Source organism: Salmo trutta, chromosome 23 (assembly GCF_901001165.1).
Source record: "Salmo trutta chromosome 23, fSalTru1.1, whole genome shotgun sequence".
NCBI classification, from domain to species: domain Eukaryota; kingdom Metazoa; phylum Chordata; class Actinopteri; order Salmoniformes; family Salmonidae; genus Salmo; species Salmo trutta.
In genome coordinates, this window is record NC_042979.1 from 24,128,295 (window position 1) to 24,144,473 (window position 16,179).

Sequence of the window (16,179 nt, forward strand, 5' to 3'; positions counted from 1 at the left end):
TGGCAACTGGATCTTTTTTGGAACACCATTATTTTTGTCTTACTGAGTTTTACTGTCAGGGCCCAGGTCTGACAGAATCTGTGCAGAAGATCTAGGTGCTCCTGTAGGCCCTCCTTGGTTGGGAACAGAAGCACCAGATCATCCGAGTCTAGTAGGGTGAGGCCGGGTGCTGCAGAATGTTCTATTGTTAAAGAGGATGGGGCTCAAGCTGCCTACCTGTCTCACCCCCAGGCTCTGAGGAAAGAAATCTGAACCTCTCTCTCTTTGTCTTTATCCTCCTCTCTCTCTCTCTCTCTCTCTCTCTCTCTCTCTCTCCGTAGTGTGGCTCTCCGTCAGACAGAGTGGGCCCAGCAGAGGGGGAGACTGATGGTGGCAGCGTGGGTAACTGTCCCTCTGACAAATTGATGGAGGGCAAGCTACTTAAAGGTAAGGCGTGATGAAGACGTGGACACAGATGCACATGTGCGCATACACGCACCCGCAACACTCACACATATATACATTATTATTATTACTTTTTTTTTTTTTATCTTTATTTTAACAGGGAAAACAGACTGAGACCTGGATCTCTTTTACAGCTGTGCCCTGTGTAAACATGTTGACATATACAGTTTTAGGCATACAGACAACAGCATTTCAAACATGCAAAACAAAGACACAATTCAACAGAAACAATCACAGATAACATCATATTGATCCTCCATAACATTTTTAAAATGGGCAAGGGACACCAGAGTGTCTAACTTAAGTTGGATCTGCAGTTTGTTCCATAAATAAGGCGCAAAGGAACTAAAGGCAGTCCTACCCAACTCTGTGGAGACCGCAGGAGTCTCTAATGTAATCCACATCTGTGATCTGTTTTTAAAATTTGTATATCTAGTGGAAATTAATGATCATATATATGGAGGTAGTTTTAAAAGAAGCGCTTTATAAATAAGCGCTTTATAAATAAACAAGAGAGCATGTTGCTCTCGCCTCACAGATAGAGAGGCCCAACCCACATGTTGATAAAGGATACAGTGATGAGTTTTGTAACTATCACCCGTGATAAACCTGAGTGCACAATGGTAAATAGCATCCAGTGGTTTTAATGTGTTTGCCGATGCATGCATATAGATAATATCACCATAATCTAAAACGGACATAAAAGTAGCCTGCACAATTTGTTTTCTATTTACAAAGGACAGACAAGCCCTGTTTCTGTAAAGGAACCCTATCTTGAATTTGAGCTTTTTTCCCAATTCAGTAACATGTTTTTTAAAATAAAGCCTATCATCTAACCATACCCCTAAATATTTATATGCAGAGACCTGTTTGATTTGAGTACCATCCAAGCTAGTGATTACAAAAGTGTTTCTAACTGAGAGTTTAGACCTAGAAAAAAACATGACATTTGTTTTCTTAGCGTTTAAAACAAGTTTAAGCTGTAAAAGAGACCCCTGTAGTATCCTAAAATCAGACTCCAACTGCATTAAAGCTTGGTCCGCTGTTGGAGCAATAGAGTACATCACTGTGTCATCTGCATATAAATGGAAATTACAATATCTGACATCATCACCAATGTTGTTTATATAAAGTGAGAACAATAGTGGGCCAATTATTGAACCCTGAGGGACCCCTTTAAGTAACTGTAAGGAGTCAGACTTGACCCCGTCGACCATGACGGCCTGAGTTCTATCTTTAAGATAGTCATAAAACCATCGGCAGGCATCTGTGCCCACTCCTATAGATGACAGCTTACTCAAAAGGATAGCATGGTCTACAGTGTCAAAAGCTTTTGACAAATCTACAAACAACGCAGCACAGTGCTTTCTATCATCTAAGGCATTTGCAATATCATTTACAACAAGCATAGTGGCCGATGTGGTACTGTGTTTAGATCTAAAACCAGATTGATTGGTGCTAAGAATACTGTTAGCAGAAAGAAAAGACTGTAACTGTTTGTTGACTATAGATTCTAGGATCTTTGCCAGACAAGGGAGCCTAGAGATGGGTCGATAGTTATCCAAATCACTACCGTCACCTCTCTTATGTAATGGCAGAACAAAAGCTGCTTTCCACACCTTAGGGATAATTCCTGTGCTTAATGTTAGATTAAAAATGTGTGTCACTGAACCAGCAATGATAGGTGCAGCACACTTAAGTAAGAACGGGTCTAAATTGTCAGCGCCTAAGGATTTCTTAGTATCAATGGCACACAGGGCAGCTAGAACCTCTGCTTCGGTTATTTTCTGGAAACTAAAAACAGGGTTACCATTTTTCAGAGTAACGGTTGAAAAGCAAGACGAAAAATCAACTAACTGGCCAGTGCCACAATGGCCACTTTTCCTTTCAAATAAAAAACCAGCAGAGATGAAATGCTTATTAAAAGCATCACAAATATCTTTTTTTTTCACTTAGGATACAGGAATCTGAGGTAATTTGCTTAGGAAGAGAACCAGCAGAATTCCCCCGTTTCAGTGAATTAACGGTTTTCCAGAATTTTGCAGGATCTGTCATAGCATTAAGGAAGTAATTTGATTTTGCCTTTTTGACAGCTGCAGTACATTTATTTCTCAATTGCCTAAAAAACAGCCAATCAGCTGGAGTACCTGTTTTCCTCGCCAAGGCCCAGGCCCGATTCTTTTGCAGGAAAAGACCTGACAATTCACGAGAGAACCAAGAACTGGTTCGGTTTCTTACTCTGTGATTCTTAAGCGGGGCATGTTTATCAGACATAGAGGTAACAATAGAAGAGAAAAAAGCAAGGGCTAAAACCGGGTCCAGAAAGCAGCAAGTGGATAAAAACTCAGAGTGATATAAGTCAACATACGCACGTCAACATACATACGCACACGCAACATACACAAGGAGGCACAGTTTGTGTGTGGGGGTGGCAAGCGTGCGTGTGAGGTTGGCTGGTTGGTTGTGTGTGTGTGTGTGTGTGTGGCTTAATTTGGAGCTATCAGCTAGTAAATGGCAGTCATGATTAAGTGGCTACAGGCTGTTCATAAAGCGGTCTGGTTGACTGAGGCTCATGTCTGGCCCATGGTAATGACATTAAACCCCCAGCTGTAGATACTCACTCTGTCTGCCTGAGGAAGGTTAATGGTATATGGTAAAAGGAGTGACTGTTACCTCTAACACATTTTCATCTCAAATGACAGCTCACTTTAATCAAACGCCGCCTCCTCTCTCTTTCACCTCTGCCTTTCTTCCCAGCGTCCTTTGCGCCGATCTGTTTTGCCATCAAAGCCAAAGAAATTGACATGCTGCTGCTGGAGAAGAACCGTGTGCGGCTGGACGACGACTCGGACGATGACCTGGACAAGTTGCTGGGGGAGGAGGGTCTGGAGGCCCTCCTAGACGGGGCGGAGATGGTGGTCAGAGAGGTCCCTGCCACCCCCGCCCCCGAGGAGAAGAGACCCACTCTCACCCTGGAGGAGCTGGAGGCTAAACAAGGTAGCTAGCTATTTAATGTCCCAATGTGGCTGCACTTTACATATTAAGGAACGTCTTATTTTACTTTAGCTAAAAGCTTTTTTGGAATACCCCTCAATTGCCCTGTGTTGCTCAGTTCGTAGAGAATGCAACTTGCAACTCTGAGTTGTGGGTTTAGTCAACCCTGGAGCTGTTCAATACCCAACAATGATGTATAAAACCACTACTGGATGTCACTTTCAATAAAAACATGTAAATGGCATACACTAACACAGAACCCAAACTGGGTGCGCGCGTGCGCCATCGTGCATAAATTAATTTTGTCCCCCCACACCAAACGCGATCACGACACGCAGGTTAAAATATCAAAACAAACTCTTAACCAATTACATTAATTTGGGGACAGGTCGAAAAGCATTAAACATTTATGGCAATTTAGCTAGCTAGTTTGCACTTGCTAGCTAATTTATCCTATTTAGCTAGCTTGCTGTTGCTAGCTAATTTGTTCTGGGATATAAACATTGAGTTGTTATTTTACCTGAAATGCACAAGGTCCTCTACTCCGACAATTAATCCACACATAAAACGGTCAACCGAATCGTTTCTAGTCATCTCTCCTCTTTCCAGGCTTTTTCTTCTCTGGACTTTATATTGCGATTGGCAACTTTCATAAATTAGGTGCATTACTGCCACCGACCTCGTTCGTCTTTCAGTCACCCACGTGGGTATAACCAATGAGGAGATGGCACGTGGGTACCTGCTTCTATAAACCAATGAGGAGATGGCAGAGGCAGGACTTGCAGCGCAATCTGCGTCACAAATAGAACTGACTTCTATTTTAGCCCTTGGCAACGCAGACGCTCGTTGGCGCACGCGAGCAGTGTGGGTACAATAATTGAATAATATAGATTTCTAAATGTGTTTTTCAACGCACGCGACGCGAGCGTTGTTGTCAGGGTATGAGTGTACAACACATTAGGGACACCTTCCTAATATTGAGTTGCACCCTCTTTTTCCCTCAGAACATCCTTAATTTGTCAGGGCATGGGCTCTACAAGGTGTCGAATACGTTGCTGGCCCATGTTGACTCCAATGCTTCCAACAGTTGTGTCAAGTTGGCTGGATGTTCTTTGGGTGGTGGACCATTCTTGATACACTCGGTACACTGTTGAGCATGAAAAACCCAGCAACATTGTTGTTCTTGACACACTCAAACCGGTACACCTGGCACCTACTGCCATACCCTGTTCAAAGGCACTTAAATCTTTTGTCTTGCCCATTCACCCTCTGACTGGCACAAATACACCAATCCATGTCTCAAGCTTAAAAATCCTTCTTTAACCTGTCCCCTTCATCTACACTGATTGAAGTGGATTTAACAGGTGAAATCAATAAGGGATCATAGTTTTCACCTGGTGAGTCTGTCATGGAAGGAGCAGGTGTTCCTAATGGTTTGTATACTCAGTGTATATTGTTTTATATTATAAAAGTTGGTCAACTGAAGTGTCATACTGTAGTTTGTGCACCTCAATGATAAATATAAAGGGAACAGAGACTGACGTGTGAATGGCCTGTACTAGTCAGCCTGTCTGTGTGCTGGCTTGCTGTCTCAGTAGGGAAGAAGTCCAGCAACTCTTTGAGGACAGTGGAAGTTGATAAAAATGCTTGTTAAAACCAACACGTTCCGAAGGCTACTGCATTTTTAACAACTTCCACTGTCCTCCAAGAGCTGCTGAATTTCCTCTTCACTTCAGTTTGCTTCTCTATTCATGCACCTGATATGTTAAATGACGTACAGAGGGCCCCGTCCTCTGATGATCAGCAGGTCAGCAAGCTCAATCACCTCACCGTCCTCACCCACCTCAGGCTCTGAATGTCATTACTGGTCTCTCTCTTTCTCTCTCTCTCGCTCTCTCCCTCTCTTTCTCTCTCTATCTTTCTCTGGTAATATGGCTCTGCTCGCTGGGAGGGCAGCGGGCGGACTAGGAAAGACATCGCTCTATCAAATACACATGCACACTTTGCCTTTTTGCTGGAGGTCAGACGAGCCGTGGGAGGGGGAGAGAGAGAGCGAGCTTCCAGGAAGGGCGTAGGAACAAATTGGATATAGTTAAGCACAGTCGTATTTCTCACCATGGCTTAGCCCATAATGGAAATATAAAGTGCGTTCGGAAAGTATATAGACCCCTTTTTCTACATTTTGTTACCTTACAGCCTTTCTCTAAAATTGATTAAATAATTTTTTTGTCTCATCAATCTACACACAATTACCCCATAATGACAAAGCAAAAACGTATTTTTTGGGGGGTACATTTTTTTAATATTTTTTTTTTAAATGTTCAGACGCTTTACTCAGTACTTTGTTGAAGCACCTTTGGCGGCGATTACAGCCTCGACTCCTCTTGGGTATGACGCTACAAGCTTGGCACACCTGTATTTGGGGAGTTTCTCCCATTCTTCTCTGCAGATCCTCTCTAGCTCTGTCAGGTTGGATGGGGAGGGTCACTGCACAGCAATTTTTTGGTCTCTCCAGAGACGTTCGATTGGGTTCAAGTCCGGGCTCTGGCTGGGCCACTCAAGGATATTCAGAGACGTGTCCCAAAGCCATTCCTGCGTTGTCTTGGCTGTGTGCTTCCTGTTGGAGGTGAACCTTCGCCCCAGTCTGAGGTCCGCTCTGGAGCAGGTTTTCATCAAGGATCTCTCTGTACTTTTCTCCGTTCATCTTTCCCTCGATCCCTGCCGCTGAAAAACATCCCCACAGCATGATGCTGCCACCACCATGCTTCACCGTAGGAATGGTGCCAGGTTTCCTCCAGACGTGACGCTTGGCATTCAGGCCAAAGAGTTCAATCTTGGTTTCATCAGACCAGAGAATCTTGTTTTTCATGGTCTGAGAGTCTTTTTAGGTACCTTTTGGCAAACTCCAAGCAGGCTGTCATGTTCCTTTTACTGAGGAGTGGCTTCCCGTCTGGCCACTCTACCATAAAGGCCTGATTGGTGGAGTGCTGCAGAGATGGTTGTCCTTCTAGAAGGTTCTTTCTCCCATCAGAGGAACTCTGGATCTCTGTCAGAGTGACCATCAGGTTCTTGGTCACCTCCCTGACTAAGGCCCTTCTCCCCCAATTGCTCAGTTTGGCTGGGTGGCCAGCTCTAGGAAGAGTCTTGGTGGTTCCAAACTTCTTCCATTTAAGACTGATGGAGGCTGCTGTGTTCTTTGGGACCTTCAATGCTGCAGAAATGTTTTGGTACCCTTCCCCAGATCTGTGCCTCAACACAATCCTGTCTCGGCACTCTTTCTCTGGACAATTCCTTCGACCTTGTGGCTTGTGACTTGCACTGCCAACTGTGGGACCTTATCTAGACAGTTGTGTGCCTTTCCAAATCATGTCCAATCAATTGAATTTAACAGTCAAGTTGTAGAAACATCTCAAGGATCATCAATGGAAACAGCATGCAGCTGAGCTCAAAGCAAAGGTTCTGAATACTTATGTCAATGTAATATTTCATTTTTGTATTTTTATACATTTGGAAAAACCTGTTTTCGCTTTGTCATTATGGGTGTTGTGTGTAGATTAATAATAGGTTTTATTTAATTTAACCAATTTTAGAATAATGCATGTGTGACTCATAGAGCCTATTCCTAATGTTTAGCATGCATTAAGCCTGTTCTCACACACACGGGCACCAAATATTATTGTATTTAGGCCTACCGTAAATTCCGGACTATAAGCCGCAACTTTTTTCCCAGCTTTGAACCTCGCGGCTTAAACAATGACGCGGCTAATATATGGATTTTTCCCACTTTAAAAAAAAACACATTCTGTGACGTGCTCAGTTTTTTGCCGGCATGAAGCTTTCATTAGACCAATGAAATTGCCGAACGGGTTACGGTCAAACAACTTTTTTGTTTACTGTTTAGATTAAATCGAGCGCTCTCAAACTTCCCATCATTCTGATTACGGTAGTCATTTTGTCACCCTCATCATGGCAAAGACACGGAGAAATGCATATGATGCAGCTTTCAAGTTGAAGGCGATTGATCTGGCTGTTGGAAAAGGAAATAGAGCTGCTGCACGGGAGCTTGGTCTTAATGAGTCGATGATAAGACGTTGGAAACAGCAGCGTGAGAAATTGACTCAGTGCAAAAAGACAACTAAAGCTTACTGCCAATTTGTTATTTTTTGTTACAAGCCGTGTTTCGTTAAAGCCTATTTATTTTTGTTACAAGCCGTGTTTCGTTAAAGCCTATTTATTTTTGTTACAAGCCGTGTTTCGTTAAAGCCTATTTATTTTTGTTACAAGCCGTGTTTCGTTAAAGCCTGTGTAAAGTTAATTTGTTTCAATGTACCGGTAGGCACCTGCAGCTTATAGACATGTGTGGCTTATTTATGTTTAAAATAATAGATTTTTTAAAATTCAGTGGGTGCGGCTTATATTCAGGTGCGCTTAATAGTCCGGAAATTATGGTCGTTTTAGGTGCTGGTTCAGTCTGACAACACACACACCCAGCCCTAGGGGTCAATAGGAATGGAACATCTGTGTGATTATCTCAGTCAGAGGAGACGCAGGGTAAAGAAAGGGCCTGGCAAGTGAAATGAATTGCTGTGTGACAGGGATGCTGTCACTCAGTTAGATTAAAGGGGGTATTAATCACAGACAGGGGAAACCTAATCTGTAATAATGGATCATCAAGGACGACAACCACCCGAGCCACTACCTGTTCACCCTGCTTCCATCCAGAAGGCGAGGTCAGTACAGGTGCATCAGAGCTGGGACAGAGAGATTTGAAAAACAGCTTCTATCTCAAGGCCATCAGACTGTTAAACAGCCACCACTAGCACAGAGAGGCGGCTGCCTACATACAGACTTGATATCATTGGCCACTTTAATAAATGGAACACTAGTCACTTTAATAATGCCACTTAGAATGTTTACATATCTCGCATTACTCATCTCATATGTATATACTGTATCCTTCACTAACTATTCTTAGCCGCTCTGTCACTGCTCATCCATATATTTTATACTTACAGTTGATGTCGGAAGTTTACATACACCTTAGCCATATACATTTAATCTCAGTGTTTCACAGTTCCTGACAGGATCTCCACTTTATTTTGGAATGTGAAATGTCAGAATAATAGTAGAGAATTATTTATTTCAGCTTTTATTTCTTTCATCACATTCCCAGTGGGTCAGAAGTTTACATACACTCAATTCATATTTGGTAGCATTGCCTTTAAATTGTTTTACTTGGGTCAAACGTTTCGGGTAGCCTTCCACAAGCTTCCCAGAATAAGATGGGTGAATTTTGGCCCATTCCTTCTGACAGAGCTGGTGTAACTGAGTCTGGTTTGTAGGCCTCCTTGCTCGCACACGCTTTTTAAGATCTGCCCACACATTTTCTATAGGGTTGAGGTCAGGGCTTTGTGATGGCCACTCCAATACCTTGACTTTGTTGTCCTTAAGCAATTTTGCCACAACTTTGGAAGTTTGCTTGGGACCATTGTCCATTCGGAAGACCCATTTGTGACCAAGCTTTAACTTCCTGACTGATGTCTTGAGATGTTGCTTCAATATATCCACGTAATTTTCCTTTCTCATGATGCCATCTATTTTGTGAAGTGCACCAGTCCTTCCTGCAGCAAAGCACCCCCACAACATGATGCTGCCACCCCTGTGCTTCACGGTTGGGATGGTGTTCTGTGGCTTGCAAGCCTCCCCCCTTTTTCCTCCTAACATAACGATGGTCATTATGGCCAAACAGGTCTATTTTCGTCAGACCAGAGGACATTTTTCCAAAAGGTACGATCTTTGTCCCCATGTGTAGTTGCAAACCGTAGTTTGGCTTTTATATGGCGGTTCTGGAGCAGTGGCTTCTTCCTTGCTAAGCGGCCTTTCAGGTTATGTCGATATAAGACTCGTTTTAATGTGGATATAGATACTTTTGTAACTGTTTCCTCCAGCATCTTCACAAGGTCCTTTGCTGTTGTTCTGGGATTGACTTGCACTTTTTGCACCAAAGTACGTTCATCTCTAGGAGAGAGAACACGTCTCCTTCCTGAGCGGTATGACGGCTGCTTGGTCCCATGGGGTTTATACTTGCGTACTATTGTTTGTACAGATGAACGTGGTACCTTCAGGCGTTTGGAAATTGCTCCCCAGGATGTACCAGACTTGTGGAGGTCTACAATTTTTTTTCTGAGGTCTTGGCTGATTTCTTTTGATTTTCCCATGATGTCAAGCAAAGAGGCACTGAGTTTGAAGGTAGGCCTTGAAATACATCCACAGGTACACCTCCAATTGACTCGAATGATGTCAATTAGCCTATCAGAAGCTTCTAAAGCCATGACATAATTTTCTGGAATTTTCCAAGCTGTTTAAAAGCACAGTCAACTTAGTATATGTAAACTTCTGACCCACTGGAATTGTGATACAGTGAATTTTAAGTGAAATAATCTGTCTGTAAACAATTGTTGGAAAAATTACTTGTGTCATGCACAAAGTAGATGTCCTAACCGACTTGACAAAACTATAGTTTGTTAACAAGACATTTGTGGAGTGGTTGAAAAACGAGTTTTAATTCAGTTTTAAATGACTACAACCTAAGTGTATGTAAACTTACGACTTCAACTGTATATATTCTCATCACATTCCTTTACTAGATTGTGTGTATTAGGTTTTGTTGTGGAATTGTTACATATTACCTGTTAGATACTTCTGCACTGTCGGATCTCGAAGCATAAGCATTTCGCTCCACTCACAATAACATCTGCGACCATTAACATTTGATTTGATGGATTGTAAAACGATCACACAGGCAGCCTGTGATTATCGATGGTGGGATTCAACAAACAGTAGACTATCCCTGTGTGTCTTATGTGTGTGTGGGTCCATTTAGCAGACAGCATTGGGTGTCAGCACACACTCTGTATCATGACCAATGATTCAGACAGACCACCTCAATTGTTCTTTACTGCCTGAAAGCCCCAAGCCTGTGCTGTTATTGAGTGAGACCAGTGGCAGCTCTCATTACTAAAGAGTATGTGGGTGGTCGTGCATTGACGTGTGCGTATGCTGTCTGTCTAATCTGCCATTAGGTCCTTTGTTACTTATGCCGTTCTGAAGTAACATTTACAACAAAAATAATAATTTGTTCCATCATCCTCCCTTAGTAGTGTTGTAAACAATAGCATGAATAGTTTTACTGATGGCAGGCTCAGACTGAAACCAAAATGTATTTATTTTAAAGCAGAGCCAGTGATTTGATTGCTAAAGCACTTAAGTGGCCAAAGGACCCCACTGATTGGGGCGTCTCTCACACACACAGACTGAACAGCTCTGTCTGTCTGTCTCCCTGCCTGTCTGTCTCGCTCCTCTTTTCTTTTTTTATGTTTCTCTTCGTCACTGTCTTCTCAGTCTTTCACTCACTCCATCCATCTCACTTGTTGTTTCTCCTCTATCTTTCAATGTATACTCTTTCTAAGTTGCTTGCTCTCTCTCTGTCTCTCTCAATTCAATTCAAGGGGCTTTATTGGCATGGGAAATATGTTTACATTACCAAAGCAAGTGAAATGGATAAACAAAAGTGAAATGAAAAAAAGTGAACATTAAATATTACTCTCACAAGTTCCAAAAGAATAGACTTTTAAAATGTCATTATGTCTATATATACAGTGTTGTAGCGATGTGCATCTCTTTCTTCACTCTCTCCGTATTAAGTGAGTGGGAGTCTACCATAGAGTGGTATAGTATATGTAAGGTCTCTGTCACATTTGTTGGTGCAGTAATGTTAGTTCTGTTCCTGATGTGTTCACACTAAGCCTCAAATGATTCACCTATGATTCGCGGCCAGCCTATTTATAGAAAGAAGTCCGTATTCACCCCCTATGGTTGTGTAATATAATGACTTGTTTTCTAGCTCTCCCTGTGCGTTTTCGATGAACAGACTAGGGAAGATTGCAGAGGATGATCACAGACACACAGTAAATTGAGCTATTGTATTGTCAGGCTGGGCAATTTAACCCCTCGCTGCAGTCGATGCCCAGGGTCCACGTTAATATAGTCATCATGATCACTGTCCTCCATCATTTGTTCCTGTCTCATCTATTTCTCCCCATTCTCTCCTTGTCGTCTCTCCGTCATTGAACAGTTATGTTGAGCTGTGTCTACAGAGAGGAATGTAATCAGACACTATTTGCAGATGATGGCACTAGACCATAATAGCTTATTTCCCTGTTAAACACTAAAGTGCCATTCACACTACATCTGCCCTCCACTATAGCCTATATATCCACAAACTTTACCTTGGAGGTGAGGGTCTGGGAATGGTGAGCTGAAATGTGACCACACACTTCAATACATTTGTCTACTCTTTTTCAAACAGTGTCTTATCCCATCCCATCCTATGCCCCTCACTTCATTGCGGTGTTAATGTCTACAATATGTACCTAAACCACTCTGTCTCCCTTCCTCTGCCTGCATCTTCATCATTATCTTCCTCTACTGCCTCAGCTTTCGTTTGCTAATCTGCCGCCACCAGCCCTGCTTTCTTGTCTGCCCTCCTCCACTCTCCCCCGTTCCATTTGATCCTCCACTGCCCCTCGTTCTCCCCCGCTCTCATCTCTTCCTCCCCCGTATTTTCTCTCCTCATCTGCTCTGTGTCGATCTCCTCCCCAGCCAAGCCCCAGCTGAGCCTCACAGTACAGTAGCTTTTCTCTTTCACACCTAGACACACAAGGGAATCCCTCGCTCTCAGCACATCCCTGACCCCTTCTCTCTCCCGGACTCTCCCTCTTAACAGTAAATACTCCACTCTCTCTGTCTCCCGACATCCAAGCAGAATCTCTGATGAATCTATATCTGACCTTTTCCTCTCTCCTAACAGAAACTATGATTCCGGTGTATCAGATATCAGACCCCCCTCTCACTCTCCACCCATGCAGAAGCTATGATGTCAATATATACTATAACTCACCTCGCTCTCGCTCTCAGCCAATTCAATTCAAAGGACTTTATTGGCATGGGAAACTTACAGTGCATTTAGGAAAGTACTCAGACCTTTTGACTTTTTCCACATTTTGTCACATTACAGACTTATTCTAAAATGTATTAAATCGTTTTTTCCCTCATCTACACACAATACCCCATAATGACAAAGCAAAAAACTGTTTTTTTTTGTGTGTTTTTGTTACCCAAATGTATTTAAAATAAAAAACATAAATATCACATTTTACATACCGTAAATTCCGGACAACTTTTTTCCCACGCTTTGAACCCCGCGGTTAAACAATGACGCGGCTAATATATGGATTTTTCCCGCTTTCAATTTTTTTCTCTCCAAAAAAACATTGTGACTTGCTCAGTTTTTTGGCAGCATGAAGCTTTCATTAGACCAATGAAATTGCCGAACGGGTTACGGTCAAACAACTTTTTTGTTTACTGTTTAGATTAAATCGAGCGCTCTCAAACTTCCCATCATTCTGATTATGGTAGTCATTTTGTCACCCTCATCATGGCAAAGACACGGAGAAATGCGTATGATGCAGCTTTCAAGTTGAAGGCGATTGACCTGGCTGTTGGAAAAGGAAATAGAGCTGCTGCACGAGAGCTTGGTCTTAATGAGTCGATGATAAGACGTTGGAAACAGCAGCGTGAGGAATTGACTCAGTCCAAAAAGACAACTAAAGCTTACTGCTAATTTTTGATTTTTTGTTACAAGCCGTGTTTCGTTAAAGCCTATTTATTTTTGTTACAAGCCGTGTTTCGTTGAAGCCTGTGTAAAGTTCATTTGTTTCAATGTACCGGTAGGCACCTGCGGCTTATAGACATGTGCGGCTTATTTATGTTCAAAATAATATATTTTTTTTAATTCAGTGGGTGCGGTTTATATTCAGGTGCGCTTAATAGTCCGGAAATTACGGTAAGTATTCAGACCCTTTACTCAGTACTTTGTTGAAGCACCTTTGACAGTGATTACAGCCTCGAGTCTCCTTGGGTATGACACTACAAGCTTGGCACACCTGTATTTGGGGAGTTTCTCCCATTCTTCTCTGCAGATCCTCTCAAGCTCAATCAGGTTTGTATGGGGAGCATCACTGCACAGGTCTCTCCAGAGATGGGTTTCAAGTCCGGGCTCTGGCTGGGCCAGTCAAGGACATTCAGAGACTTGTCTCGAGGCCACTCCTGCATTGTCTTGGCTGTGTGCTTAGGGTTGTTGTCCTGTTGGAAGGTGAACCTTCGCCCCACTCTGAGGTCCTGAGCGCTCTGGAGCAGGTTTTCATCAAGGATCTCTTTTCTCTGATACTGACTAATCTCCCAGTCCCTGCCGCTGAAAAACATCCCCACAGCATGATGCTTCCACCACCATGCTTCACCATAGGGATGGTGCCAGGTTTCTTCCTGACATGACGCTTGGCATTCAGGCCAAAGAGTTCAATCTTGGTTTATCAGACCAGAGAATCTTGTTTCTCATGGTCTGAGAGTCTTTAGGTGCCTTTTGGCAAACTCCAAGCAGGTTGTCATGTGCCTTTTACTGAGGAGTGGCTTCCGTCTGGCCACTCTACCATAAAGGCCTGATTGGTTGTCCTTCTGTAAGGTTCTCCCATCTCCACAGAGGAAATCTGGAGTTATGTCAGAGTGACCATCGGGTCAGCACTAGGAAGAGTCTTGGTGGTTCCAAACTTCTTCCATTTAAGAATGATGGAGGCCACTGTGTTTTTGGGGACCTTCAATGTCGCAGAAATGTTTTGGTACCCTTCCCCAGATCTGTGCTTTGACACAATCCTGTCTTTTTTTTCACCTTTATTTAACCAGGTAGACTAGTTGAGAACAGGTTCTCATTTACAACTGCGACCTGGCCAAGATAAAGCAAAGCAGTGTGACCAAAACAACACAGTTACACATGGGATAAGCAAACATACAGTCAATAACACAATAGAAAAATCTATATACAGTGTGCAAATGTAGTAAGATTAGGGAAGTAAGGCACTAAATAGGCCATAGTGGTGAAATAATGACAATTTAGCGACGGGTATGTAGTGCGGGCCAGCCAACCTGGGCATACAGTTCGTAATGGTGTCCGTATATGGGACCGTATATGGGGCTTTGGTGACAAAATGGATGGCACTGTGATAGACTACATCCAATTTGCTGAGTAGAGTGTTGGAGGCTATTTTGTAAATGACATCAAGGATTGGTAGGATAGTCAGTTTTACGAAGGTATGTTTGGCAGCATGAGTGAAAGATGCTTTATTGCGAAATAAGAAGCCGATTCTAGATGTAATTTTGGATTGGAGATGCTTAATGTGAGTCTGCAAGGAGAGTTTACCGTCTAACCAGACACCTAGGTATTTGTAGTTGTCCACATATTCTAAGTCAGAACCGTTCAGAGTAGTGATGCTAGTCGGGCGGGCGGGTGCTGGCAGCAATCGGTTGAAGAGGATGCATTTAGTTTTGCTAGCAGTAGGAGGCCACGGAAGGAGTGTTGTATGGCATTGAAGCTCGTTTGGAGTTTTGTTAACAGTGTCCAAGGAAGGGCCAGATGTATACAGAATGGTGTCGTCTGCGTAGAGGTGGATCAAAGAATCACCAGCAGCAAGAGTGACATCATTGATGTATACAGAGAAAAGAGTCGACCCGAGAATTGAACCCTGCGGCACCCCCATAGAGACTGCCAGAGGTCCGGACAACAGGCCCTCAGATTTGACACACTGAACTCTGTCTGAGAAGTAGTTGGTGAACCAGGCAAGGCAGTAATATGAGAAACCAAGGCTATTGAGTGTGCCGATAAGAATGTGGTGATTGACGGAGTCGAAAGCCTTGGCCAGGTCGATGGAAACGGCTGCACAGGACTGTCTTTTATCAATGGTGGTTATGATATTGTTTGGGACCTTGAGCATGGCTGAGGTGCACCCATGACCATCTCGGAAACCAGATTGCATAGTGGAGAAGGTACGGTGGGTTTCGAAATGGTTGGTGATCTGTTTGTTAACTTGGTTTTCGAAGACATTAGAATGTCAGGGCAGGATGGATATAGGTCTATGACAGTTTGGATCTAGAGTTTCTCCCCCTTTGAAGAGGGGGATGACCGCGGCAGCTTTCCGATCTTTAGGGATTGCAACAATTTCTGCAAATAATTTTAGAGAGGGTCCAGATTGTCTAACCCAGCTGATTTGTAGGGTCCAGATTTTGCAGCTCTTTCAGAACATCAGCTATCTGGATTTTGGTGAAGGAGAAGCGAAGGGGTGCAGAGCTGTTGGCCAGGGTAGGGGTAGCCAGGTGGAAGCATGGCCAGCCGTAGAAAAATGCTTATTGAAATAATCAATTATTGTAGATTTATCGGAGGTGCTTTTATTCTCCATGGACTTTACGGTGTCCCAAAACTCTTTGGAATTAGTGCTACAGGATGCAAATTTCTGTTTGAAACAGCTAGCCTTAGCTTTCCTAACTGACTGTGTATTTTGGTTCCTGACTTCCCTGAAAAGTTGCATATCTATCATATTTATTTATTTTGCTCCTTTGCACCCCATTATTTATATTTTTACTTTGCACTTTCTTCTACTACAAATCTACCATTCCAGTGTTTTACTTGCTATATTGTATTTACTTTGCCACCATGGCCTTTTTGCCTTTACCTCCCTTATCTCACCTCATTTGCTCACATTGTATATAGACTTATTTTTTCTACTGTATTATTGACTGTATGTTTTACTCCATGTGTAACTCTGTGTTGTTGTATGTTGTCGAACTGCTTTGCTT

At 42.9% G+C, this 16,179-nt stretch overlaps 1 protein-coding gene across 4 annotated transcripts in view; it reads left to right on the forward strand.

The window, feature by feature from the left end:
• LOC115159637 (splicing factor, suppressor of white-apricot homolog) overlaps positions 1 to 16,179 on the forward strand; it is a 128,734-nt gene that overhangs the window by 63,482 nt on the left and 49,073 nt on the right. For all 4 annotated transcript variants that reach the window (XM_029709557.1, XM_029709558.1, XM_029709560.1 and 1 more), the window contains 2 exons: positions 321 to 426; positions 3,202 to 3,441. In XM_029709557.1, coding sequence (XP_029565417.1) covers positions 321 to 426; positions 3,202 to 3,441 — 346 coding nt within the window. The remainder of the gene's footprint in view (positions 1 to 320; positions 427 to 3,201; positions 3,442 to 16,179) is intronic.